Raw genomic sequence first — 27,196 nt, 5'->3', positions numbered from 1 at the left:
GAGCCAAGAATTAACGCGATTTGGCATTGCAGTGGTCTGCTCAGTCCTGCTGACATGGACAGACCTATATAGGCCACACAGAGTGCTCAGGAAATGACTGTGCAAAGAAGCATGAGCTGATTATTCAAAAAGAAAAAAAAATTCTGGCTAATTTGCCATCATACTAGGCCACCTACACTTGTGCCTTGCTGTTGTTGGTTTAAGGGGGGACCCTGGTCTTGAAAAAATTTTTTTATTAATCTAGATATAGTAATGAAATTTTCAGGCCACATGTATTTTTGTGTGCTGATTTTAGATATGACATTTAATTTTGTGTAAAACAATTCCTTGAGCACTTATGCAATTTTTATGCAAGTCTTTTGGAGAGGTCATATAAGAAAATTTGCTGCAGGAAACTCGCTGAAATGCATGCCATTGGGCTCTCTTGACACCAAAGAATGCAATAAGGGTAAAATTATCATCCTGGCTATCATAGAACTTGAGTTACAGGGTACTGAAGCTGCCACTTCACAAACAGGAATACACACTTTTCTTCTCATTTCTGAAGCGACAACTTCAAAACTCTATAACTCAAGTTCTATGATAGCCAGGATGATAATTTTACCCTTATTGCATTCCTTGGTGTCAAGAGAACCCAATGGCATGCATTTCAGCGAGTTTCCTGCAGCAAATGTTCTGCAAAACTTTTCCCAAAATACTTGCATAAAAATTGCACAAGTGCTCAAGGAATTGTTTTACACGAAATTAAATGACATATCCAGAATCAGCGCACAAAACCACATGTGGCCTGGAAATTTCATAACTGTGACTTCATTAATAAAAATTTTTTTTCAAAGACCAGGGTCCCCCCTTAAAATTGGACTTTAATTGCTTTTCATATTTTGCTTTCACAGCTGACTATTTACGTTGATGACTTCTTAAGTACAGTTTTAGTATTGCGTTATCGTATGAATGCGTGTAAGAGCCGCATCTGTGTATGGGCTGCACCCCGTCTTCTCGATGGAAATGTTAAAAAAAAATGATAAATTCATGTAATGCTGATAAATTCATGTAATGGCTGCACCCGAACTTTCCATGGCCCAGGCGGGAATAGCCTTCTAAATGCACGCGCCGTGGCCTCCGCAATCAGCTCCGGCTGCAAGCAACGATATGCTTGATTGCGGAGGCCACGCAAGCCCACAGGAGCTTCCAAGTGCCGTCCATGGATGGCGCCCGAGGCCGCGGTCATCATCATCATCGTCAACTTTTTTCTCCGCCACGACCTCCCGCTATCCACATTGGCATCAGTATCGCCAGCTCCAGCCTTTCGTGGCGTGTTAGCGCGTTCACCATAGTAGTTGTGGTGGTTGTGGCTTCCGCATGCTGCCACCGAGTGTTGCAGTTTTAGCATGATGGGCAAGCACCTTAATAGCTACACGGCTGTGAGTTGGCTCTCGAACATGGCAAGCGTGCGGTGGGCAGGAAATTCGACGGGGCCGAGAAGTGCGTCCGATGATGGTGCAACCAGAAGGATGCATTGAGAAACACAAGCTGCAAAAAGCGCACTTTCCGAGGCAAGCCGTGCAAGTTTCCCGAACTGGAAGAAGAGCTCCTCTGGTATGGGATGGAAGTGCGGAACGACGGCTACGCGTTAACAGCAGACATGCTGCGCGGCTTCTTTTGGAATGATCGTGCACCAGAGCACAGCACCAGCTCAGAGTCGAAATACTCCGCGAGTGATGATTAAATGTAGAATAAATTTCGCTCATTCCCTGATTGGTGTGTTTTTACTTATAAAAAACAATTGCGGCCCTTACACGTGTTTGTACGGTATGTTACTTCTTTCTATAGTTTGCTTCTAAAGGAGCGCCCCTGCTCAAAAAATCAAACTTAAAACAAAACTCGTGCATACCTTCCCGCATTAACAAGATATAAAAGACCTAATCGATGAACTGCCAGAGCCATATCTGGTAGTTGGGGATTTTAATGCTCACTCCCCTTTTTGAGGAAGCATACGCTGTGGCTCTGGGGGCTAAATAATCAGATTTTATCCTCACAAATAATTTGTCTTTTGAATACGGAAAAGGCCACATGTTGGTTCCCAAGCTCGGGAAAAATGAGCTGCTTCAATCTAGCTTTTGCATCACAGTCTGTTTTTAGCGATTTTAAATAGGAAGTTTTAATGACATGTTTGTCCGGCTGCAGAAGACTCCTTTATTGCTGAAAAAATTGCCTTTAATATTTTCCGCCCACTAGATTCCAGCTTGTGAGTTTGAAATTCTTTAAAAATAAACTCCCAGGAACTTGTTTGCCATCACTCCTTTTCAGTGGCTGAGCTTGCAAAACGGAGTTTATGGAGACATTGGTTAATCTATTTTTGATTTATTTATTTACTGTTGGCTTGATTTTTATGCCTCAGAAGCAGATTTATTAGAGCAGAGTGTTACTGTGCTTGGCCTGGCACTTTGTGCTATAACCGGAAATTGAAATCACTGCATAAAATTACAATGCATCTGATAAATACACTAAAAAGGATCTTTCAAATGAGAGTAGGCTGTTTGAATATGGGTGACATTTTGGGAATCTTACTGAACCACCCTGCTTTTGGTACTTTCCTTTCTTTTTTCAGTGCACAAGGATCTCTAACCCTTGACCACTTTGAATTCATCAGTGTGCTTGGACGAGGACACTTTGGAAAGGTGATAGGAGTCCTTTGTATTATTTTAAATTGAAGCATTGCTCTGATCACTTCGATGCTGTATAAAGTTTCAATCAAGGTATTACCAAATTATTTGTGTAACTATTAAGGGAGCCTAGTAATCAGTGTGTTTTAAGTACCACTGAGAAGAAAGTCTGATGAGGAAACCCGTTATGATTTGAGTAGGCTTTAAACTAGAAAGATCTTGTGTGGTCATTACCTTGATGGCCATTCAACCGTTTCATGATACAGAAATGTAGAGTGGTCTGCACCTAATTTTAGTTTACTTATCTTGTTGCAGCACCTTGCATGTGGTTCAGGCATCTTCCTGTCAAAGCGAGCAAGTAGTTTGAAGGCTAATTTTGCAACTGCTGTGCTTTACAACTGCTGTTGATGGTACAATTGCTGCTGTAAAGATGTTGAAGTGTGAAAGTCATGAATAATTGCACACACTTGTGCATTGCCACTTTTTATGTCTGAATTATTTACAAGATGTAGGGGTTAAGTTTCTTCCGTGTATTGCAGAAACCAGTTGTTAGAGTTCTTTTGGTAGTGTGTCTAGAGAGAGGTTTTTAACTTTACTTTGGGCATGCAGGTGATCCTGAGCAAGCACAAGACTTCTGGCCAGTACTTCGCTATTAAGGCTTTGAAGAAGGGGGACATTGTGGCCCGAGATGAGCTAGAAAGCCTTATGGCAGAAAAGCGCATCTTTGAAGTGGCAAACTCGGTCCAACACCCTTTCCTTGTCAACCTTTTTGCTTGCTTCCAAACTACGGTGAGTAGGTGCTAGAGGGGAATAATAATGAGATGCACTTTTGCAAGCAGTGCTGCATTGGCATGTACCACTGCATTTGTGCAGTTGTACATCTGTTCATTGTTTTCTTTTGCACTCCAACCTGTGTTAAACCTGAATGTAACCAATCTCCATGTAACGAATTTCTCAACATTACGAAGTTTATTAATTGCGCGCCGACACCCCAATTGGAGTGTGTGTCTTTGCGAACTCCATGTAACAAACGTGTCACGGTAGTCAACCTTGCATGAACTCGCCATGCCGATTATTCATTAACTTGAAATTCGGCTGAATCACATGAAAGTTTCACAGCGATAAGACACGACTGGCATGAGACAAGTGTTTACAGTTGTAACGGGTGAATGTAGGTGACAAAAAATGCCGTGCTCCAACGCAATCGGCGTCTCTCTGCAGCTTTTTTTTTTAGCATCGCACCAAGTGACATCGCGGCATTTCATGTTCGAAAGCTGCGTAAAACAACAGGATGTAGCAAAGAAGGCATGGAACGAGTGGTGCATGTCCATCGCCACCACTTCGTTGCTCACGCGATTCAGGCGCCGCATGGCAGGAGTGGAAGTGGCGAGTGTGCCAGCAACGCGAGGTGGAAGAGTCCGTTTTCGAGGGCAATTGTGGATGGGCAGACCATAAGACTTCTTTTATACACGAGCACGCAGAAAGGGGCTGGTGCTTCCCCCACCCCACGTATAGTGGCGTCATGTGATCCGCGGTGAAGATGATGGTGACTGCTGCTGCACTCCCATTATCACTATGATCACGAAATGCCTCTCCATTGTTTATGACAGCAAGCAACGGGCGTGTGCTGTTAACGTTTGCTAGGTCATTTCTTCTTATTCATTTTGGCTTCCGTTATGCGCAGTCCTTTCGATTTTTCACTCGAAAACTGGATATAATGAATACCTGTACGTAACGAAAATTTCATTATATTTGGGTTTAATTCTACTTACGCAGCCAGGCATTTGTGCAGTGTCTTGACAGGTATGTTGGCAGTATAGTGGGCATTGTGTACTAAATAATCAAACAGCTACAGGCAGCTTGCAAGGTGAAGCTTCTTAGGTTTGAAAGTTTTTGCATTGTTGTGACTGCTGTATCATTAGCATTTTCATGTGATTATACCAGAATAGTGAAGTGGTTAACTCGAGAATGCTAGGGGAACACTTGTTTACTGCATAAATAATAGGACTGGAGCATGGCAGTTAGCATCCGTCTATGCTTCTTGATCCATCTTCTGCAATCTGTGCCTTTGGCTGCATGATTACAGTAGAGCCCCTATTACGTTCCTCACTGCTGCGTTTTCCCTACGTCTGTTGCTGCGTCTGTTACGTTGTTTTCAACCGGTCCCGGTATAGCTTCCATAGGATCCAATGTATTGGGAACCCCGCTGTTACGCTGTAGCTGTGAGAACGTTCCCGCGTGATACGTCACAACCTGGCACCCCGAACCCGCCCGGGTAATGCGCGCCAGCCGCCATTATGACTTGTGACGAGTCTTGGCCAGGCCTGGCTACTTAACTGGCTGTAAGAAGCCGCACAGGAGTTGGAGAGGCCGCCACTAGATGGCCATCCGCCCCGTGAACGTCGAACTTGTAACCGCAATCTTTGTCATGCTTTGATGGTATCGCGCAGGCGGTAGGCACTTCCCCTTAGGAAAAGCTGGACGTACTAAACGTAGTCGACAGGTAGGCGGCGTGGAAAAGAGTTGACATTGCCAAAGACCTTGGTCTGCCACCCTCGACGCTAAAGAGCACCATCTTGAGGCGTGCCGAGATAGAAGGGAATGCCGCACTCTTCAGCCCAAAAGCTAAACAGGCTCATGGCGCCAAGTATGGAAACCTCAACAAGGCTCTTCTTAGCTGGTTTAAACAAGCTCGCGCTGCTGGTATTAACTTCGACGACAGCATTTCGTGCGAGAAGGCGATGGACATAGCCGACAGACTGGGCATCACTAACTTTGTGGTGTCAAATGCCTGGATCGACCGTTTCCGGATCCACGTCTCCAAGATCATTGCGAACTCGGTCGCGAGTGAAGCCGCTGACTGCAATGACGACGAGGAGCACGAGCCTCATGATTCCGGGGACTTGGCAGATCCAAGCTTTGGAGGTCTGCTGTTACAGGGTTACGTGCCAGGCCTGTCAGTCTGATTGAACTGAGATGCAACTTTTTGATGGCCTGCAGTGAGAAACTCATTTTTTAGGATATACTAACGTATATTTGTACCTGTTGCAAAGCAGATTTATTTCTGGTTTTCGTAGCTTGCTGCACTAGGTGGTGAATGTCGCATGTATTAATTATTTTTCTTTTTTGTTTGCAGAATCATGTGTGCTTCGTGATGGAATACGCTTGTGGTGGGGACCTGATGATGCACATCCACACTGACATTTTTCCAGAGCCGAGGGCTGCTTTTTATGCTGCCTGTGTTGTTCTGGGATTGCAGTTTCTTCATGAGAACCGCATCATCTACAGGCAAGACAAATTTTGTTTTGAACAGACAGCATTTTTACAGAGCTTTCAGTGGGCAGAGTTGTGAAATCGTGAGATGAAAATCTTCAGTTGCGTACTGTTGCATTAGAATTTCGCTGGGTTAGATTTATTGAGTTTCGCAGTAAATTTAATTTAAGTGAGAAAGGAATGCCAACCAATTTACTATAACACGGCGTTTCAGAACAGAGTCTAAACCCACTCTGTTCCTTCATCGGGAGTGACTGTGGGCGAGTGGCAGTGTGGCTTTTAACTGCGGGTCACTGGGCATAAATTGGGGATGCAGGAAGAGGGAAGTGTTTGGAGGGAGCGGTTGACGTTCTTGCATTTTGAGAAAAAGCAGCACTAACAAAAATTATTTTACTATTTTGCTTACTGCGGTTTATTGCAGAGGTTGATATACATGAAATAGATTTACTAAGTTTCATTACAAAATCTTTTACAGAAATAAAATTTGGCATGTTTGCTTTTAGGAATGGCAAAAAAGTAAGCTTCGAGAAAAAATAACCTAAAGGTGCACCAAAGAGAATTCTGAGCTTGTCTTTTTACCATGGGAACTCTTACTCTTTCAGCATTCTTAGAAACTTCGAATTAATGTCCTAACTCCCCCCCCCCTCCTTTTTTTTTAAGTAGTGATCTGTGAAAGCAGAGTCCAGGCGTATTATTTCCGTGGGCCTAATTTGCGATTATGTTGTCTGCAGCTGAAACTGTTTATTCTCCAAAACCTAAAGAACAAAATAATACTAGTGAAAGCGAAGCCTTCACGTGACTGGCTGAAAGGCACTCCACGCATTGGTTGACTCCTCCTACTCTCGGAGGTCAGTTTAAAAAAAATGGCGGGAGCTGGGGTATTTCATCCGATTTAATATGGAAATCAGCCGCACAGGACAATAATTCAAAGTATCTAAGAATTCTCTAAGCATGTAGATCGTGTTCCCGTGGTAAAAAAAATGAGCTCAGAATCCTTTTTAATGCACCTTTAAGTTAGGGAATAACTGCAAGTGCTTAAAGGAATGTCCAGGAGAGTTAAAATCCACTATATTTGTAGCTCAGCTCCACCTTAGTCTTGCTTTTACTTGCTTTTGATCGTGTGGCAGCTCGCTTTTTTTCTCATGTTTTTTATGTGCCATCAGTAGACTTACAGTAGGGTTTCCAGATACACTATTGTTTGTCTGTTGGACAAGCTTTTAATGCATGCAGACCAGGTTTGATACCTTTGTGCTTTAGGATATCAACTGACCTTTTGTTGCCATTGTTGAAATTACATACACTGTCATATGGACCAGATGTCATGCATTAATAAATACGAACAAAAATAGACATAATGTTAAAAACAATTATGTTTAGTCTAAACTGAAAAATTGAAGAATTGAAAGAAAAAATAATTGCTGCAAAAATTTGGAATAATTTAGCTGGAAAACTTAGTTTCAGTTCCACAAAGTGCGCAGGTGGTTACAATTTTGGAAAATTGTTAATTAAAACCAGTTGTTGTTGCAATTCATTGAAGAATAAATGGGTATTTTGATGAAATAAGTTTTTTAAAATGTGACCTCATACCTTAACAGAGGTCTATTATATTAAGAGGTAGCTCATAACTGCCAAGCTGTTTTGTTGCTTTAAGACGAAAGCCTTTAATGGCTCATACTCGCGGCCATGACTGTCCGTCTGTCCATTACATCTGAAGTGAAAGTCTTAACTAGTCATTAACCAGTCATGACTAGTTGGTCATGGGTCATGGCTAATTAGTCATGACTAGCCAATCCAAGTCTCCCTATAGCTGCCTCGTGTGTGCCTATGGCCGTCATCTCGTTGGTGGCCTACTGCGCATGCGCACAAACATAATGCTGCGTCTTTAATTCACAGATGCATCAACAGTAGCAGCCGCCAGAGTTTCGTGGAAAGGCTTTTGCCACGCGCGCTTTAGATTGTCAAAGTGTCCCCTGAATTTTTTTTTTTTTTTTTTTTTCACAAGTTGAATTTGCTAGGCTCACTGTTTGTTAGTGACACCACAGGTATAGGCAGGTTCAAGAAAAGGCATTGGCTCTTGCCAAATTGCACCAGACCATTGTTCATACTGCTCCAAACCTGCTGCAAAGCCAAGTTTTGCCTGCTCCAAGAAAGGGTCTTAGCTGCTGTTGGGGCTGCTCCAGGGCACATGTGCTGGGGTTCACCCCTGCAAAATTCATTTTGTATTAGCTCTCATGAACTGTCGCCACGATGGCTCGTGGTTATGGTGCTTGGCTGCAGACCCGAAAGACGCGGGTTGGATCCCGGCTTCGGTGGTGGAATTTTGTTGGGAGGTGAAATTCTAGAGGCCCGTGTACTGTGCGATGTCAGTGCATGTTAAAAAACCCCAGGTGGTCGAAATTATCCGGCATCCTCCACTACGGCATCCCCCATAGCCTGAGTCGCTTTGGGACATAAAACCGCATAAACCAAATCTAACCAGTTCTAGGGAACTCTGTTACTGTCTGCTGCACCCATGCAGAAAGTATTGTAGTTGTTAGTTGTGTTTTTTAATACAGTTAAAACTCGATTTAACGAAGTTGAGGGGAGTCGTGAATTATTTCGTTGAATTATTTCGTTAAATCTGGAACTTTGTTAAATTGAGTGAGGCATTTCTTGGGCGCATAATTCGGTACATTCGATTGTATGGTATGGCGGCATCCAGAAAGCTACCGCGGCATCATATTTGTGAAGCGTAAATGCTCCCAAAATGAAACTGCGGACTGCGGAAACGACCGGCACCGCTAGCGCGTATGAAACAACAAAAATTGTTACTCAACAAGAAAGGCCCGAGGGGACTACAAATTTATTTTCCAGCAAAGAAGTCTGCGATCTTTGCCTGCGTACGCTTTGTGAGCAACGGCCGCACCGATTTCTCGTCGGTCTGAAGTGCGTTCAGCGTATCTTCCGTCCCCTTGTGTGCTCCGGCAAAATGCCGTAGCAGATCGAGAGCATCCATCACCTCACCCGGTGTCGGCACGGGAGCTTTGGCACCTACAGGGTCGTTGTCAGCATCTTCAGCCGCCACTCCCTCCACGCTTCCTACAAGCCGCAATATATTGGCATCAGTCAAAACTTCTGTTGTGACTGCGTTTGCGTCGGCGTTCACGTAGTCGGAGAAACTTATGCCTATGGGCACTTCATCCACTGAGCGAAGGTGTTCCCAGGCATCTTCATCCTCGTGCATGGCGCTCGTGCAGTCCGGACCAGCTTCGGCAATTTCAGGGCCTAGTGTACCGAAACCGGCAGTCCTGAAGCAGTTGACAATTATCGACGGCTTCAATGCTCTCCAAGCCGCCGCCACCATCTCAACCGCCATAAAAATATCTATTTTCGTCTCGCGCTTCAGCTCCAGGTTGAGGAGAACTCTGTTGACGACTCGATGCTTGTATGCGCACTTAACGCTATTAATTATTCCTTGATCCAAGGGCTGAACCACGGACGTTGCGTTTGGGGGGAAGTAGCGAAGCTCCACGCTGGTCAGCTCGACCTCTGCCTCGTAGTGGGCCGTGCAGTTATCTAGTAACAAGTACACTTTCTTTTTCTGGCGACACATATCGCTGTAAAATTCCTTGAGCCATGTAGCGAAAATGGCACGCGATATCCAAGCCTTTGATTTGGCAACGTACTTCACAGGAAGCTTTTTGGTGCCTTTGAAACATCGCGGCCTCGCACTCTTTCCGATGACTCTTTCCGCGCCTGCTCCTTCAGGGCGAGTGTTTTTATATGCAGCATTTGGTAGAAGAGACCGCTCTCATCGGTGTTGTAGACGTCGCTGGGGGCATATTTTCCCAGAATGTCGGGCACGTTTTCAGACTGCCAGTCGCCGACTACAGCCATGCTTACGCGTCTCGCTTCACCGCTGAGCACTTTCCCGACGATGCCATGTCGTTCTTTGAAGCGAGACAGCCAGCCGGGACTTGCCTTGAATTTGTTGTCGCCCAGCAAGCAGATGAAAGAGCAAGCTTTTTGTTGGAGCAGGTCTCCACTCACAGGAATATTCTTCACCCGCAAATCCATAAACCATGCGAAGAGGGCCTCTTCCATTTTGCCTTGGGGAGTAGTCAACGTTTTTTTGGGCAAGAGATTCCCCGACGCAGTGGCGCGGAGGATGTCATCTTTCCCTTTCAATATTGTAGAGAGAGTACTCGCTGGAATGCCATGTGCTGCAGCCACGTCACATTTCTTCTGTCCACTTGTCACAGCACGAATTATGTCCACTTTCTCGTCCAGAGCAAGCCTTTTCCGTTTCTTGCAGGGCTCCATCTGCTAGTCAGGAGGGTTAGCGGCGCGCTTGCTCGCACACACCACATCCGCGTTCACGATAGCAAGGCTAGACTGACTGGAGGCCTAGCAAGCTGAGCTTGACAAAGACATGCGCTCAAAAGCACGGGGAAATATCCGCACAACGACGACGGCGAGCGAACACAGAGCACAAAAAAAAAAAAAAACTCTGAACTGCAACAGCGCCATATATGAAATGTGGCATGAAACTTTTTTTCGCTGGCACCTTTTGGTGAACTCGACTCAACATTACAACTCTCGTTTTGCGCCGCGCAGTTTGAAAAAAACGGGACGAAGGTGCTCCGTGCTGTTACTGCTGACTCGCAGTCAATAAATTTTGGGGTGCTCTCTACAAAATAGACCAAAAATTAACACTTTTTCACCTTTATTTCTCGAAAAAAGGTTCATGTGTTCAGGTGTGTGCGAGCGACTGATCACGGAATGGGTTTCGTTATTTCGGGTTAGTCAAAGCATTGAACCGTTCGCTATGGGCGTCTGAGGGGGAATTAGGATATCTTCATTAAATCGGGACTTTCGTTAAATCGAGTTTTGACTATAGTAATTTTGGATTTCCTTCACAAAACAGCTGCCTCTTGTCATTTTGCCTGATTGTAATGGTACTTCAGTCGCCACAGTCATGTGGCTTAAAAGCTGAAGCATGGTTTTGTTGCCTTTTCTTACAGGGATCTCAAACTCGACAACCTTCTGCTGGATGCTGAGGGCTACGTGAAGCTTGCAGACTTTGGCTTGTGCAAAGAAGGAATGGGCTATGGAGATAGGACAGGCACTTTCTGTGGCACACCTGAGTTTTTGGCACCAGAGGTCCTGACGGAAACTTCATACACTCGAGCCGTCGACTGGTGGGGCCTGGGTGTTCTGGTCTTTGAGATGCTTGTGGGTGAGGTAAGGCTCAACCTCTTGCATGGCTGACAGCTAATATGCTTCTTACACGGCAAAGGACAAGACTTGAAAAGGGCTACTGTCAACGTGTAATGCAGAAAAGTACACTGTTGCACAGGATGACTGGGTTTCATTGTGTGTGCGTCGTTGTTGGTTAACCTCTTACCACATAGCACATCATGTATGACATGCTGCATATTTCCTATCCTAAGTAGTCATGAAAGGCTAGAAAGAAAGCCATGCTTATTTAGCATCACAGTGGGCACTGTCTAGCAGCCGTGCCCATGTTAAAGAACTACAGACACCTAATTTTAGTTACTTGTTGTTTAATCAAGTGTGGTCAAAAAAAGTTATGAATAATGTGTTGGTTTTGTAATAGAGTAACAACCTCACGGTATGAAAAGAAGGTCCGAATCATCCGAAGGTCAGAAAGTCGAATGGCTACAAAACATTTTCTGAAACTGTTTATTAAAGTGAAAAACTGCATGGCAATGACAGTTTTTCACCACTCCCTAAATTTGTAGTGCAAACGCATATTTGTGCTGGAACTGAGAGATGCCTTCTTGAAGAAAAAGTAAGAAAACTTGGAGGATGTTCAAGCTTCGCCTTTAAGAGCAGAACGCGATAGCATTATCGGGGTCGTCGCTTCCTATCAGCAGCCGTGCGCGGGGAGGGGAGTATAGACCTTTCCAAAAAGGGCTCCCTGGGCGCTGCCATATTGTTCCCTGGACTGCAGTGGGCACCTCGCGCTAGCACGGTGGAAGCGGCGAAACGCCTCCTCTCTGGACTGCTAGAAACCGGTTCCGCCGCCGGAAACAATATGGCAGCGCCCAGGTTGGAAAGGTGTATAGGTGGTGCCGGTTCTGCGCATTGACGGAGCAGCAATGAGCAGCTGCCCAAGGTCAGCACAAAGAGTGACGCGACAGACCCGCAGCAGCCAGGCATCCTTAGACTGTGGCGACACCAACGACTGCTTTTCCTCATGAGCTCCTTAATGCTCTTGTGTTTTTTTAAAATGCCAGCGACGCGCCATACAGCGTCCGAACGTTGCGCAGTGGGGAGTGCCCAGGCGCATGGCATCTGGGCACTCTGCCAAGTTTACCGAGTGTGCCACCCCGGCAGGAGCTCTCATCATAAGATAAACACCCCATGATCTTATCAGTGCGATTCCAAGGTCTGCATTGCAGATGAGACGAAATTGAGGAACATGCTGTTAAAGCTAACATTTAAAAAAAAAAAGGTAAATTCTTGGCAACAAAAGTGGAGGGTGGGTTCATTGTGCGATTGGGTCGGATGCGCAAGTATGGTATTTGCCCTATTGCCTTGTGAAATGAATACACTGTGTGCTGCCCTTCTGTACTCTTGGATTAGTCGTTTGGACTTAAGATGAGCAATTTTACCGTTTCAGAACTCCACACCAGTTCCAAGGTGTGCAAAGGCAAAACAGGTGTCATAGTTGTGCATATTTATGGGGCTACTCTAGCTGGAACTTTGAAAATATACTTTTTTTTTCCACAAGAAATTATAATTCTGTCAATCAACCGGGTAAATTTTGTTCAGTTATGGACTCTTCAAATGCCGTTTTGAATGTTCACAAAAAGTAACCCTAACTGCATGGTGTATAATATATGATATGTGACAATATTTTGTGAAAATCTCACCTCAGAGTTTTTCTGAAAACTAAGGTTGCTTTCTGTTTGGTTGATGCTTGGTGTCTGAAATGTGCGCACATCTTTTCCAGAGTCCTTTTCCTGGTGATGATGAAGAAGAAGTGTTCGACAGCATTGTGCACGACGAGGTTCGGTATCCGCGCTTCCTTTCCATAGAGGCTGTTGCTATCATGCGGCGGGTGAGCGAGGTTCCTTTAATGTTTCATTTTAATCCACTTAATTATATTACCTTGTTACAAGGTGTGTTGCATTGATGCTATATTAAATTGTCAGATGTAGCATCATATGAATGCCACTCATTGTTAATGTCACTCGCTGCACAATGCACTTGACATGGCAGCAAGTTGTGGACGCTCCAAAGTCATCAGTGGGACCTTAGCATATTTTATTTTATTAGTGCCGTCAAGGCCAAGTGGAAGTGATCAACACAAGCAGAGCAGTAGGGTGGATATCATTTCTTTGTTAAGTGGATGTTGCAAAAGCATATTTTAGGAAATACAGAAAGCATTCACTAGCAGGATGTAACTGAGGGTGAATTTAAGCTTTGCTCATGGCTTCAATACTTGCATTGGGACTGTAGTTGGGAATACTGGAATATGTCTAATTATTGCAAATTAGTTTGAGAGCAAAATGTTAGCTTTTAGCTCCTATGCAGATGAATACTCTAATGCAACATGGCGTAGTGTTTGTTTTTATGGAGAAGCAACTTTAGTGGTTTGGACGCTGAAAAAAAAAAAGCATGAGTACTCAAGCATTGGGCTAGTTTACTAGCTGTTTATTCAGGAATTTACTTGCAAATTTACCCTCTGAGTAAAATGAGTACAAATCATCAGTTTCTCCCTAGCCAAATTGCCTATTCATCCCTAGCACCGCTGCGGTGGCTCAGTGGTTATGGTGCTCGGCTGCTGACCCAAAAGACGTGGGTTCAATCCTGGCCGCGGCGGCTGGAATTTTTTTTTTTTTTTTTTTTTTTTTTTTTTTTTTTTTTTTTTTTTTTTGGAGGAGAAATTCTAGAGCCGCCGCGGTGGCTCAGTGGCTATGGTGCTCGGCTGCTGTCCCGAAAGACGCGGGTTCGATCCCGGCCGCGGCGGCTGAATTTCTTTGGAGGAGAAATTCGAGGCCCGTGTACTGTGCGATGTCAGTGCACGTTAAAGAACCCCAGGTGGTCGAAATTTCCGGAGCCCTCCACTACGGCGTCTCTCATAGCCTTAGTTGCTTTGGGACGATAAACCCCATAAACCAACCAAACCAGAAATTCTAGAGGCCCGTGTACTGTGCGATGTCAGTGCACGTTAAAGAACCCCAGGTGGTCGAAATTTCCGGAGCCCTCCAATACGGCGTCTCTCATAGCCTTAGTCGCTTTGGGACGTTAAACCCCATAAACCATAAACCATATTCATCCCTAGCCTGCCCCTTTCGTGGCAAGGAATACATTGACACTTGTCAGAGCCCTTCCCTTCATGACAAATTTTCTGTTAGAAATGGATTGTGTGTAAGACATTCACTGTGTCGTATTTCATCTGCATCAAGTTTTGCTTTAAGTGGGGGAGCTAGTCTTAGAAAAATTTATTATTGAATTCACAGTTCTGAATACTTCAGGGAACATGTATTTTTGTGTGCCGATTTTAATTATGTCATTTAATTTCATATAAAACAAGTCCTTGTGCACTTGTGTATTATGTTGTGCAAGTTTTTTGACGAGAGCATTTAAGAAATTTTGCTGCAGGAAACCTGTTGAAATGCATGCCTTTGGCTTTTTTTGACACCAGGCAATGCAGTAAGGGTAAAATTATCATCTTGCTATCGTCGAAGTTGAGTTACGAGGTTTTGAAGTTTCTACTTTAAGCGGTATTCACACGGGCGATGGAATCTCTAAGTGAGGGCAACTGCACATCGTTTGGCCGTACATTCAGCCCCCGTCTCTCCGGTAGATGTGGCCACACTTCGCCTTCAGCGGCCTGCATAGGGTGCACCCTGCTGCTTCTTTGTCTGTTTCCCCTCTTTGGGTTTCTTTTCTCTCATAGCTCTCTTCCTTTCGCTCATTTGTAGTCCCCCCCCCCCCCCCCTCCCCCTTGCGTTTTTTTCCCCTTTTTTCCTTTTCGGCCCTTCCCCCTCTGCCTCCACAGCTCCCTGCTGCCCATGTGAAAAGTGAGTCCAAGAGCAGGGGTGGACTTTGGCTGATCGGTGACTCGCACATCTTCTCAGTGCATCCATCCGCGCTGATGTCCCCCTTGCGAATACCGCATAAGAAACGGGAAGAAAAGTTTGTATTCTTGTTTTTGGACCGGCAACTTCAAAACCTCACTCAGGTTCTGTGATAGGCAGGATGATAATTTTATTTTACCCTTATTGCGGTGATGTGATTGCTGCGCCAATTGTGGCAGACTGCGCCACAAGGCAAAGCTTGCTGCATGCTGCTACAGTATGACAAAATACGAGTAATTTGTGCCAAGCTTTTGCCTTGAGTCCGTATTTTCACGAGAACAAAATTCTCGGGTGCCGCGTGCAATCCTGCATCGGCACTAGGCGCAACACTAGCGGAAAACCTAATTTTTCTGAGAACCCTTCAATCATATGTTCCTTAATATGTATATGTGGACGGGCATCAGACATGCTGACTGGGCCCATTTTCAGTCTGTGTAATGAAAACAGAAGCGAAACAGGCCTGCAGCATGCAAGGACTAGCCGTATTTACACGCTTGTAAGGTGACCTCCCCATGTCGCATGTCAGGGGAAAAAAAGGGCATGCTGATATGCACATTCCACAACGAAAATGTGTTTGTCACTGTACTACTCGTCCACACTTGCGCCATCGTCCTCGAGCCTGTTTCACATGCAAGCGAAAACGCTCACGATTCCTACCATCACTGCACAAAAACCTGCTTAGAGCCGTCGCAGCAGCTCGAATGGCAAGAGCGACGAGGTTCCAATTAGTTGGAAATTTTTCACCGTGATGTGCCACTTAACCGCTCGATTCATTCAGTTGCATGTGAACCAGCCTTCACTAATGCTGCTGTCATCATCGCTCGTGCGGTTCCCCAGCATGACGTTCTAACATTGTCGTCTAGCGAAATCTCGCACTTCACAACCAACCACAGCACATTGTCCCACAAAATCCCACCCTTCGCAAACAACCGCACTATGAGATTGCGTGGAACAGCTGAAAATTTTACTTTGCTGCAGCCGCTGCACCTGAATCGCCTGTCCCGAAACATCGCAGTTTGTTTCTTCAGCGCAAAGGATGAAAGCCATCTTGAATGTAGCCGTGAACGAGCACCAAACGCTTACTGAACCGAGAGCACTAATGACGATTGATGAAGAACGACAGTAGAAACTGGTAAAACGTGGCCGGCGGTCAAGTCAGATGTGTCAAACAGACCCAAAGAGAAACTATGCTCAAGCGGCCATCAGCTCTTACATCAGCGGGCCACATTCCCCGAAAGGTTTGCTGTTTCTAGTGGCGGTGCGCCGCGATTAGGAAAGCATCCCTTCCATCAACTATTGACACTCCCTTGGGCACTGAGTGTGCAGCAAAAAATTTAAAACAAAAAAAATATTGAAAGTTCTTCCGAACAAGTGCACAGAGTAGCCGAATGCTACTGGGTAGGGCTGTAGAGCAAACATATAATTGCAACCACATGTTCCTGATATCTCGTTTGTCTTGCGATGATTGGTGGTGTCATGCTTAGGTTTCGATTACAAGTTGACCCCCCAGCTTCGGATTTCCAAATAAAAAAAAAATTGGCCAACTTACAATTGTCTAGATACGGTACTCTAGTGATGCCATATTGTGGAGGGAAATGCAAACGGTGCCGGTACTGACTTTCATGTCCTTGCTCGGTCGAAGTGGGGAACGGCATGCTACCGCAAAGTTGTCAGTGGGCGTTGATTTTGGGGTTTGCTTAGTTTCCCCATAAAAAAGAGGTGGTTAAGCTGTGCTTGGCATGCATACATCCATCGTAGGAAAGCCAACTTAAAGGAGCACAGCACAACATTTATTTATTGTTCCCTGGGAAAATTCTGGCTCTCTATATGGCTATGCATTTGGCCGGGAGCAGAAAACTTCTTCTCAAAAAATGTTCCTGCCAATCAGTTCAAACTCTTGACGTTCTTACTGAAAAGGACGCGTTGCCACCAATTTGAAGGGAATGGCAGTGGAATGAAACCTCAAAAACTCTCTGTTGTTGGCCTACAGTTGCTGAGGAAAAACCCTGAAAGGCGGTTGGGCACAAGTGAGAAAGATGCTGAAGATGTCAAGAAGCAAGCTTTTTTCAGAGTAAGTTGATGCTTTCACACATCTCTTGCTTTGCTTTTGTCTTGCATTGAAGCTTTTAATGTTCAAAGCTAGTCTACCTATCTCCACTTAGCTATCTCCGCATAGGTGTGCCTGTTGATTGTGATTAAGGTTTTAGGCTTATATTGGCAAACCCAAAATTTAGTACTCATTAGGTTAGTTGCTGTCGTTACTTTTTCTTCTTTTCTTTTTCTTCTGTGTGGCATCAAACAAGAACGTCACCCCTTAAAAGCAGCTATCTCTCGTGCATCTCGTTTGCAATCATTTGAAACTGCCTATCTGGTCTGTTGGCAACCACCCACAATGCAAATGTTTGAGCCCAGCCTATACTGTGCTTTACAGACTACTGCTGATCTGATTGGAGTTTCATTTCCTGAGTAGCTTTTAGCTAGTTTGGTTTTCTTTATTGCTTCTTTATTTCTTTTAGAACATCAACTGGGAGCACCTTCTTGCGAAGAAACTGAAACCCCCATTTGTGCCCACTGTGGTAAGCAGGATGTTGTTTTTTTTTCTCTCTGATCGGGTTAATTATTTCAAGTGCTAAATGAAACTTGAGGTCTTGGTCTTATAGGCTAGAGTAAAATCCTAGCCGCTGTGGTGGCTCAGTGGTTATGGTGCTTGGCTGCTGACTGGAAAGACATGGTTTCGATTCTGGCTATGGTGGTCGCATTTCCATGGGGGGGGGGGTGGAAAGCAGCGAAGTTGCTCTTAGTGCTCGTTTATTCACATGCAGTTGTGAGCCAAGTTTAAAAGGCATCTTCTTCTTGGGCAGAAGCTGCGATATTGCTCACACATTTTATGCTGAAGGCATTCTTTATTTGCAAGTTGCAAATCCAGCCTCTGGGCGTGGGTGATACATCACTATGCATTCCATAAAAGGACCTTTTCTTGGCAGCATGTGTATAGATACTTGTTATGCTTCATTAATGCAGACTGAGGGGACTGGGAGAAACATCCGACATCCACCCTTTCTCTTGGGCACGAATATGAATCCCAGCCGGAAAGGTGCCTTTTGGAAGAGTTTTCCTCTTAAATATAACGAACGGTGGCAGTTTTCTGCCATCTGCCGTTACAGCTAGCATTACGGTGCACCGCTGTTTCTCGGCGCCCGTTGTCCTCACGTGCACGCTTTTTGCACCTTTCAGGTCCACAGTGCTGTTCTGTGGCATATCAAAGTTTATCGCCATTTGGTTGGCATTCCCAATCTGTGAGAGCAGGAACTTCTCCTCCCGGATACGTATCACAAAGCAATGAAAGTCGCGCACTTTGTCCTCACAGTCTGCCGGCAGCCGCTGACATAGCGTCGTATGCCTTCTCAGGCATAGCTCGTTCCAACGCATAAAACGAGTTGTCCAACCACTGCTGGCTTTAAATTTGAGAACAGAAATGCCGCGACTCCTTGCAGTGGCCCGCGCGTGGTTCTGATTGAGCTCATGAGATATAGCACATCCTTCGTTGCGCAGCCTCTTCACGTAGTTCAGTACTTCTTCCTCCACGTGAGGGAACTTCCCTTGTTTGGGCCCTCGAAATGCGCGCCAATCTTTTCTGGTAGCCCTCAGTTCGTCCTCTTGTTTACGCCAGTAGCGCACACGCTCCAGGTCAACATTGAAGAGTCGCGCGGTTGCCGTACTCCAAGACACGCTCCACGACTTTTACCTCGTGTAGCTGGCGTAACGACCTATCACCACAAGCACAAGTCAAAGCACACAGACCAGTCACCCGCAACTCCAGCAATATGGAGGGTGGCTGACGTCCAAATGCGTTGTCTTTACTTTGTTTTGCTGCCGCTGCGCACAAAGGGCGCTATGAGCAAGGTTTTGTTTTGCGTTTGACAGATGGCGCTTAGCAACCAGATCATTTGAGGTCATCATCATCCTCGGCAAAAGCGCGTGGTTGCCAAGTTTCGTTTCCGCATCACCTGCGCTCGTGTCTCCGGCATTTCTCTCTCATTAGACAATAATAATCATGCGCTTATGGTAAAGGAAAGATGCGGCGATTGCCACTCTCGCTAGGAGGTCACCCGAGCTGCGCTGTGAGCGAAGGGAAGAAGAGCCGTAGTGAAGGGCTACCCCGCCGGCGTATCTCACATTAAAAGAAGCTGGCTGCATCACGTTGCGATCTGTCAACTTTGTTATTGTCAGCAGTGCCGGCCAATCGCGCCGGGATAATGTGAGCATGCTCCAGTATGGCCCTGAAGATCGGCACACAGCTTTTATGCGAGAAAACAAAAACAACTCATTTTTCGAGGCGAAAAGTGGGGGGGGGGTCATTACGCGAGTATATACGGTATTATGGAAAGTGCAACTTTTTTCTCATGCTTGTTTAGTTGAGTAATGGCAGTAGGAAGTTTGCATTTTTGTATGTGCTAATGGTTTATGGGGTTTAACATCCCAAAACAACTAGAGCTGTGAGGGACACCACAATGGAGGACTCCGGAAAGGTCAACCTCCTGGGGTTCTTTAACATGCACTGACATCGCACAGCACACGAGCCTCTAGCATTTCGCCTTCATTGAAATGCGACCGCTTTGGCCGGAATCAAACCCACATCTTTTGGGTTAGCAGCCAAGCACCATAACACCGAGCCACTGTGGTGGCTCATTTTTGTTGTGTGTTGTATGAGATAAAAAAAAGCTGCAATTTTTGGATACAGTACAGCTGGCCAAATCTTTCTGGCATGCGTGATGGCCGTGTTTTCTGTGCTCCTGCAGCTTATGACGGAGCAAACTTGCGAGAATATCAAATCTAAGCACAGGCTCACTAAGCCCATGCTTAATGTTAAACTTTCCGCATTTGTGTCGTCACAAAGTGCAGGAGCACAGAAACAGCAGCTGTCGCGCACGCTAGCTAAAGAGTTGGCCAGCTGTACATGGATGCACTGACTAGCTAAAAACAGACCGGAAGTAGTCTGTCATCTTTGCTTCAACAGAGTTTCCAGGGAAAAGGTTAAATATTATGAGTAGAAAACCAGCAGAAAGGGCGCATTCACAAGGAGGAGAAGTACACAGGACAACGCTGGAAACAACGCTGGAAACACAACTGTGTGTTTCCAGCGTTGTCCTGTGTACTTCTCCTCCTTGTGAATGCGTCCTTTCTGCTGGTTTTCTACTCACCATGCACCAACTGGCCAAACAAGCTACGCTTCTTCAAGGTTAAATTATGTTTCGTCTAAAAAATAGTGCCTGTTATTATAGCCAAATTGAGCATGTTGTATTTTGCTTAGAAAAACTTGTCACAAAGCAGTCGTAGGCCTTGCGTATTATTTCAGTAAAGTCAGGACAGTTTTGTTGTGGCAGTCATTTGTGACCTTATTTTATGCAGCAGTGCACCTAAGTGTAACGGCTTGGTCATGTGAAGATCATTGGGCTTACTTGCAGTGCACTGCATTTATGAAAACATCAGGCCTCCTATGGGGCTAGCAGTGGTATGGTTTCTCAACCTTGGTTTCACTTTGCTGAGTTGGCATGTTCTTTTTCTTTTATTTTTGCAGAAAAGCCCTGAAGATGTCAGCAACTTTGATGACGAGTTCACTTGTGAGCAGCCAGTCTTAACAGCACCGAAGGATCCCCGCCCTCTTACTCAGGAGGAGCAGGCACACTTCAAGGATTTTACTTACACCAGCAACTGGTGCTGAAGAGTTCTAGATGCCTCTACCTAGAAGTCTTTCCCTTCTGTTGTATCTTCTGTGGTCATGGCAAATCCTAGAAGCACATGGTTCTTGTACACCAGGAAACAAGTGTGGAGCACTTCAAGATGAAGAAAAGGGAATGTGGGTCTCATGAGAGCAGTGCGATACTTATCAAAATTTTCTTAAGCAGAACCTTTTTAATTGGACAGATGTAGAGTTTGGTTCCGATTGACGCTGTGTGGCATTACCGCTTTGCATTGTTCGCGATCGTGTTGCCTGCCAATGTGTTAGAGCAAAACGTCAAGTGATGTGCTAGACAGGCATAGCATGTGGCATTCTTTGATTGTCGTGCAGGCGCAGTGTGTGGCATTTTTCTTTGATTGTTTTGCAGAGTCACAGTGTAGGGCAGCTAAGTGAGAGAGACCTAACGCATATGTCTGGGGGAGAAAAAAAATGAAAGTGATTTTGAGTGTGGTGTTCTTCACTGCTTCTTGATGGTGTATGAGGTGGTTGGAAAGGCTAGCTTGATCTGCTCAGCAGCGGACTGAGTGGAATGCTGCTATTGCCCCCTTTTCTTCGCAGCAAATACAGCTTGCAGAACAGAGCTATGGGATTTGTTCTGTCGTTTTTGCACGGAAGTTCCTGGTCATTTTGCTTAACACTAAGATGCAAGTCCCTAGCTTGCACAGCTGCACTCACTGGTGTGTTGTGACAGTACTTGGCCCTACTTTGATATTCGTTGCACCTTCATGATCTCGTGTGTCATGCCCTTGCTGTGTTTTTGATTCTAGGTGTAATAACTGTCAGTCTGCTATTGTGTTGCTGGTCTTGTTTTTGTTGTCTATGTCTATGCTGTGCATTGCACTACAGGTCACACATACACATATGCATGTATATCCACAAAAAAAAAAAAAGCCATAAGCATCAAGACTTCCTGGTTGCTTTCATAGCAGTTTCATGCAGCCCTTGTGAGCTGTTGCGTGCAGGCCACTTGTGTGCTTATTTAAACTGAAAGATTTTTCCTCAAAGCCAAGCCGTAAGAATGCTTCGCATTGGCAATTTGTGATGTTTCCAAAGCAGGCAACTTCAGCCCTTATTTGAAGCATTACTTTGCTTGGGCTTCTTGCAAAGCCAGCCAGCTCTCCTGGTATTTGGTGGTCTCTGCTATGTGGAGTTTAGCCTGTTACATTAATGGGCTAGTGAAGTCTTGTTCGGATAGTAGTTCGCTGCAGGGTGAATTTGTGGCACTTGTCAGGATTCTACACTGAACGGGTGTTCTTTATCCTGTCTTCTATTAAATGGAGGTGTTAGGGAGGGGGGGGGGGGGGCTGAGTTGGGAGGTTGGGGCAGCATCGATGGAATCTCAAAAATCTGTTGCTTCTCACGTGCTAGCAACTTGCTGGAAAAGGGTATTCTCTCATGCTCTTATGATATGGGTATTACCTAGGGAAACGAAGGAACACGAATTTTTGTGCCTTTTCTTTTCTTTGCACATTGAGTACAAACTGGTAGCCTATAACAGGGAGTGAATGATCTTCCTGCTTGCTCATTGCTGTGAAACAAAATGAATGGGGCCAGGCTTGTAACCATAGCCAACACCTTTGATGTGTGCCTTTTAAAAGTGCTTTGGAAACAACCGTGCTCAAGCAAAATGAAAAGGGAAGGAATGTTAATGTTATACGCGAAGAGGGCATTTACGCCTGTTACTTGAGCCTATGTCACAGGCCTTTATTAACTTAATTCTGCTTCAGTACTCCCAGCAGCTGTGTTTGCAGTGAGAGGCATGCTGCTCTTTGTGCTGAAGCTGAGTGATTCGTGTTTTTTTGTTCTATAACGTGACAACTGCAGAAATGTGGGTAGTTGGAGACTCTGTAGTGAAAGCACCTCTGCTTCCTGCTCAAACCTTGGCACTGCTACAAGTCATTTCTGCTAGACATGCACCTGAAATACTCATGATAGGCAGTGCATCAGCTAGCTGTTGAAGTGGTGCACACGCTGCATCAGCACAGAGAGCACAGTGCGCTGCCTTTGTTTTTCCTCTTTGTAGCATTGCTGTCTTGTCTCAGGATCATTAACTGGTGTTTTTGTGGGCACAGGGCACAGAATATTGCCTCTCTTTCTTGCTGTTGCACTCGTATTTATGATAGCGGCTTTGCCCAAATCTGCTGAAGCTTTTCTTCTGCCTCTGTCTTGTGTGTTGTATATCATCCCTTTCCTTTCTCACATGCACTTGAAGTTTTTTTTTATTATTATTGTTAGAGCCCATATGCTTCAAGTCGTCAGCTAATAGGTAACATTAATGTGTTAAATTAGTTTGGAATGGTTAGCTCTTGCTATGCCATGGTGGCTTGTTTTATAACTTTTTTCTTTTACGCATTTTGACAGAATGTGGTTCAATGCTTATTGGGGCAAAGAAAAGCTCCATGAATGCCAAGACAACCGTGTAGCATTAACTTTCTCTCTGTGTTGGATCAGTAGATAGCTCATTTTGCTGGTGCATCTTTCAGCGTAGAGTCAAACTTTTGTGTTTTGCAATTTTATTCTAACTTCTAGTTCATTTTGATGTATTTTTGAGCTTAACGTTATACACTTTTTGATGTCATATTGCTTACCTAGCTTCCCAACAGCTGCCTGTTCAAGGGGGGTGCAGCAGCAGTGGCTTTTGTCATATTTTGCCTTGCTTTTGCTACTGGTAATTTTAGAATTGCATCATAGTTATTTAAAGATCTCAAAGCAAGACATTTGCATATACTGGGACATATGTGCACGTAAAGGCTGGCACCATTGAAATTGTTATGATTGCACATGGCTGGCTGTACATAATGTAAAGAAAGCCATTCATGTAATGTGCATTTTCCTTTGTACTTATAAAGCTAAATTTGTTGTATATTTTACAAAACACTTGGCATCAGTTTTTATTAGTGATGTCAATTGTCACCAAAGAATACAGGAGAAAATATGTGCACCATGCTGCTGTGCCCTCTGAGAGGTTCAGTTCATGTTTGTGTCTGTGCGCGAGACTTTTGCCTAACATGTAACTTCTCCTTCCTGCCAAGGCCTTGTTTTGTGTGGCAGAGGGCTGGAAAGCTACCCATTGTTCAATCAAGTCAAATTCCAGATAACTGCAAATGCAACTCGAGAACAGATGCATTTTTTGCCAGACATCTCGAAGTTTTATACTGGGAGCCTTCTCCGACATTTTTTTTATCCATTTTGGAAACCAGGTGATGCACATCTTGCACGAAAGATTTCATGGGTGCCAACTGTTTTTACATGATATCAACAGCATTCAAGTTGGCCAGTTTTTATTGCTGTGCTTTTAGAAGTGTTTTGCAGTTATTCTTCGTTTTGTGGAGCCTTGTGATTTTTTCGTTCAAGGCGAGGTTGGTTGTACAGATGTTTCAAGAACATTGCAATGTGTATTAGTCAAGATAACAAAGTTGTTCTTGACTATGTTGATTACAGGTCTTCCGTTTTATTACAGGATGGGTAGGTGTACTGTATATATGTTTGAATGTACTGTTACTAAATAAATTAATTGGACTGATGATATGGACGAGCATTTCACTAAGTGATAGAGAGGTTGGCAAATATTCCAAAAATACTACTAAAATACTACTAAAAATACCAAGTTCCAAAAATACTAATGCTGCAATGTAGTGGAAGCAGTAATATGCATCTGTTTATTGCCTTTGACTGCTTTTCTTTGAGTAACGGCGGGAAACAGTGCATACAAGTTTTGTATTCTCCGTGGCTTGCACTGCCCTACAAATAATGGTGGTCATTTAGATCTCGATAATGCGAACACGGTTGGTACGAATTTGGGGATGATACAAATCCGTAAAATTCCCTGGCCTGTGTGTGCATTGTGCCGGGCGATGTTGGAAGATCCGCAGGGGTACCGCCTGATAGCAGTAGCGCGGAGAGCAGGGCGGGCGCACGAAGGCGTAAGCAATGGCCGCCGTGCAGCAGAGAAGCCAAACAAGCGAAGCGGAATCCAAGGAAAACAGGTGCCGCCAAAGTTAGCAGCACAATCGGTAATCTGCACATGAATCTGGCTTGAAAGAATTCTGCAGAGCGTGCGCGCCGTTTCAGACGTGCATCGGGGAGGCCGCAAAGAATGCAGAGCTACCACCAAGGAGGTTTGCCTGCCAGTGTCGAGATGGGGGGCAACTTCTCACTTTGAAAAATACCGAACTGAAACAGCCCGCAAGAATTAGATGCATTTTTGGATACATTTCTGTCTGTTGTGTGTACCCAACTGGCCCTCATCACGTGAGCTCAAGTAGTCTTCCCCACTGGAGGCCACCCTGGACTCGCCCCAGCCCCAACTTGGAGGAAGGGAAAAATTTTTTCCTCCATGCCAACTAATCCCTCCCATTTTGTGGCAATAAAGTTGTAACCACCACCACCTACCTCGCACAAAATCAAGAGAGCGGATATAGGACCAGTCTCCTAGTCCTTTAAAGAGGACAGATCATATCCTGACGATAAAAGACCACTTGAAAGTTCATTTTGGTCGAAAATTCCTTCTTTCAGTTTTGTTATCAGTGAATTTTCGTCAGCCGAGTGATAGCTTTGTCGTGTAGTTGACCTTTAGCCCATGCGAGGCACGAAAAAATGTGCTGGCAGTTTAGCATTGCTAAGCAGGAAATGTGCGAAAGCATGGTTTCTTTTTTTTTTTTTTCCAGGTTGATACCACCGCCACCTACCTCAAAGCGCGATTGAAAAGTCCAATGACCCAGGGCAATAATACGCCTTTCATTTTCTCAAAATTAGCGGAGTCTAAACCTTCCGCTGGTTTTGAGAAAAGGAAAGGCTCATCACTGCCTCAATTTATAGGTGGGCGCCAGAAGAGCCCTGGACGCCACAGCAGGCCACAGCCTACTCACAGCGTGATTGAGGTGTCCACTGATTGACCCGTGTTACAATTTATAATAGAGTGCTCAGAGGCTTCAGACACACCGCTGAAACCCGGAAGTGCGCTTTGGCACTAAATCATCAGAACTTTTATTTCCACCGAAATTAAACTCCTTTTTGGACTCCCCCGGCACGCAGGCCTAAGGGAGGTCTACTCGGGAGCCTCGCAAACTGTCTGGTGGAGATATATTGACGCTTCACGGCCTCAGCCGCCAGGCGGATGGCTTGTTGCTGTTGAGCTAAAGCCCATCCTCGCTCCGCAGCACGGTCTCCCAGGCTTCTCTATCTTCTATCTTTTGCTCGGCGCCCGGGCCAGCACATACCCATGCACATACCCGTCGAGAGTGCCCCTCTCCCCGCACGTTAATTATGCAATATTGGTCTTTCTCCTCTCTCGAGATTGTTATGTATACCCAGAAGGGGCTTATATGATTTCCCCCTTGTAATCCTCGTTTACGAGGGAACGGTCGGGCGGCGGATAGGCCCTCCTGCTCAGTTTATAATGTTCCGTGATCTCGTGGTATGAAATCAAGCTATCTTTCATGTCTATGCGAGAGGGCTGTTCTACGGCCGTCCGGTGATAGCTCGGGCAAACTCGTGTGCAGCCTCATTTACTCGTGCGCTGGAATCCATATTACGTTCTATCGCCCTCGCATCGAGGACGCGTTTGGCCTCTTCCGAGATTCTTCCTTTCCTGAAGTTTCTCACTGCATTTTCGCTGTCACTTAAAATCGTCGTAGCCTTGGTACGGACTCAAGCAAGCGGTATCGCCAACTCTTCCGCCGCGTTGGCAAATCTCGTGCGGCTCGAAGCCGTAACCGTTGATACTCCTGCCCCGTCGACCACCGCGGATACAGCCGCCCCGTGCTGTCCGCACGCCGCGTCTACATCAGGTCTGCCGGTCGCTCCCTCATCTTCCTATCGTAGGCCTCAGCCCTATGTTCTCGCCTTTCCTTGTTATACTCGGGGTGCAAGTTCCGCGGCATAGGTGGGACGCATATCTTGGCTCTGATTCCTGCCAGGATGTTTACCATCTTGTGCGTGCTACTTTCTGGCCGGTCTCCTACACAATAGAGTATTGCCTGCAATACAAACCCTGATAAATAGTTTTAATTCACTAGAACACATAGACCAGACTTCTTCAAGAGCTGGAATGACAACAAATGACGTATTGCAACTACACGGAAACTATATGGCATAGCCCCCGTTCGGTTCACGAAACCGAAACAGTGTCAAGAAGATGTTAAGTTCTAAATTATTTAGTGGTCGCATGCAAATAACATGCGGTGATCTGTGTATATTAGTGTCTAACGCATCGGCATAACTTGAAAGAAGAAAATACGTAAGAAAAAATACGATGTTTATTGTCTTTTTAAAGGACTATATACACCAAATTTTTGCTTGCATGTTTTCTTCTTTCAAACGATGCGTTAGACATTGGTATACATTGAGTACACCATGGTATTCGTTTGCGACCGCGAAATAATTTGTAATTGAATTGCTTCTTGATGTTGTTTCGGTTTCAACTA

At 45.1% G+C, this 27,196-nt stretch overlaps 1 protein-coding gene across 1 annotated transcript in view; it reads left to right on the top strand.

Annotated features, from left to right (window-relative positions):
• Pkn (serine/threonine-protein kinase N) overlaps positions 1-24,297 on the top strand; it is a 96,551-nt gene extending 72,254 nt beyond the window's left edge. The window contains exons 14-21 of the mRNA XM_089580683.1: positions 2,609-2,678; positions 3,273-3,452; positions 5,800-5,951; positions 10,940-11,159; positions 12,898-13,005; positions 17,022-17,102; positions 17,548-17,607; positions 20,610-24,297. Coding sequence (XP_089436809.1) covers positions 2,609-2,678; positions 3,273-3,452; positions 5,800-5,951; positions 10,940-11,159; positions 12,898-13,005; positions 17,022-17,102; positions 17,548-17,607; positions 20,610-20,753 — 1,015 coding nt within the window. The 3' untranslated portion in view covers positions 20,754-24,297. The remainder of the gene's footprint in view (positions 1-2,608; positions 2,679-3,272; positions 3,453-5,799; positions 5,952-10,939; positions 11,160-12,897; positions 13,006-17,021; positions 17,103-17,547; positions 17,608-20,609) is intronic.
• Positions 24,298-27,196: the final 2,899 nt, after the last annotated feature.

The sequence above is a fragment of the Amblyomma mixtum genome, chromosome 3, assembly GCF_055824585.1.
Source record: "Amblyomma mixtum isolate Tamu chromosome 3, ASM5582458v1, whole genome shotgun sequence".
In the NCBI taxonomy this organism is placed as follows: domain Eukaryota; kingdom Metazoa; phylum Arthropoda; class Arachnida; order Ixodida; family Ixodidae; genus Amblyomma; species Amblyomma mixtum.
The sequence above is the reverse complement of the archived record's forward strand: the minus strand, read 5'-3'. Positions and strand labels throughout refer to the sequence as shown.